Source organism: Phytophthora parasitica, assembly GCF_000247585.1.
Source record: "Phytophthora parasitica INRA-310 unplaced genomic scaffold supercont2.128, whole genome shotgun sequence".
NCBI lineage: Eukaryota > Oomycota > Peronosporomycetes > Peronosporales > Peronosporaceae > Phytophthora > Phytophthora nicotianae.
Window position 1 is genome coordinate 25,265 of NW_008649114.1, and position 1,104 is coordinate 26,368.

Here is a 1,104-nt window from a genome sequence, read left to right on the forward strand (position 1 = left end):
AAGCAAAATGAATATTAGTCTTTGAGTGTTCATGTGACCAAAGCCACCACAGATCCATAGAAAAAAACAAGAGCTCATGATGAACAACGACAATTGCAAGTTATAAAAAAAATGTATACATATTTTAAAGTTTTTATGATGAAAGTTGTAATGTACAAGCAAGCATGTATTCCGTAACATAAAAAATCTAACTCGATATGTACGATGCTTTCAGAATCAATATGGATAGCTACAACATATCATCTCCTACACCTTCATCGCAGTTATGTGAGCTCTCTTGCAGCCAATAGGCTCGATCATTCGAGCGTCTCTGTTGAGCTTTTTCAAGATATTCAGTTTCGGGTCTATTTATATCATTTCACATAATAGATTATGAAGCTGTTTCGTGTGTCAGCTCGAAGCACCGACCAAGAAAATGGTGCTTCGTAGTGCACTCGGTCTAACACCCGCTCCAGTAAAGTCCAGAACTTTCTCGAGCTCAAAGAATACCATTAGCTGTATTGTTTTCAAGAAAACTTCATATATCGCTGGAGTTGCTTTATTGGCCATCATTTCTCATCAGTATACAAGTAAATAAACAAATAAGTACATGCATACCTTGGGCTAGTGATGGCACAAACACTAGCTGTTTTGTCGAGACTTCTGTTTGCTAACTATTTGTGAGTGTGTTGTAAATGTAGGTAACATGCAGGTGAAGTTTAACTAGTTCATCGCATTCAAGCCTCAAAATTATACACACACTGTTTGCCTGACATAGACTCCCTTACTAGCTCCAATTTGCGTGTATATCTTGATAAAGTCGTATTTAATGACCGCAGTAGACATGAACACATTTGCAGAGGACCCTACCAGCCGCTAGGATCCACCGGCTGGTAATTGCTATGCAGTTTTTTTTTAACGTGACGCCTTCACGTTGACATAGTGTCTGAACGATCAACGACTAAGCGAAATAGAGAGAGAACAATATAATGAATGATACGAAAGAAATAATCCACAAGAACCTGTATTCTGCAGCTCATGTAAGTTTCTACTCTGTTAAGCGGTTAACTAACGGCGTATTCAAACTGAGATCAACTGGTCGTCAGCGCTTGCTACAGCTCAGCC

The 1,104-nt window shown here is 38.9% G+C and overlaps 1 protein-coding gene across 1 annotated transcript; it reads right to left on the reverse strand.

The window, feature by feature from the left end:
• Nucleotides 1–246: 246 nt before the first annotated feature.
• Nucleotides 247–492, reverse strand: PPTG_24610 (hypothetical protein; the record flags this gene model as incomplete). The annotated part of the gene is made up of 2 exons (XM_008917970.1): nucleotides 247–344; nucleotides 405–492. 2 exons carry the CDS (start codon nucleotides 490–492, stop codon nucleotides 247–249), a joined length of 186 nt encoding a protein of 61 aa, XP_008916218.1.
• Nucleotides 493–1,104: the final 612 nt, after the last annotated feature.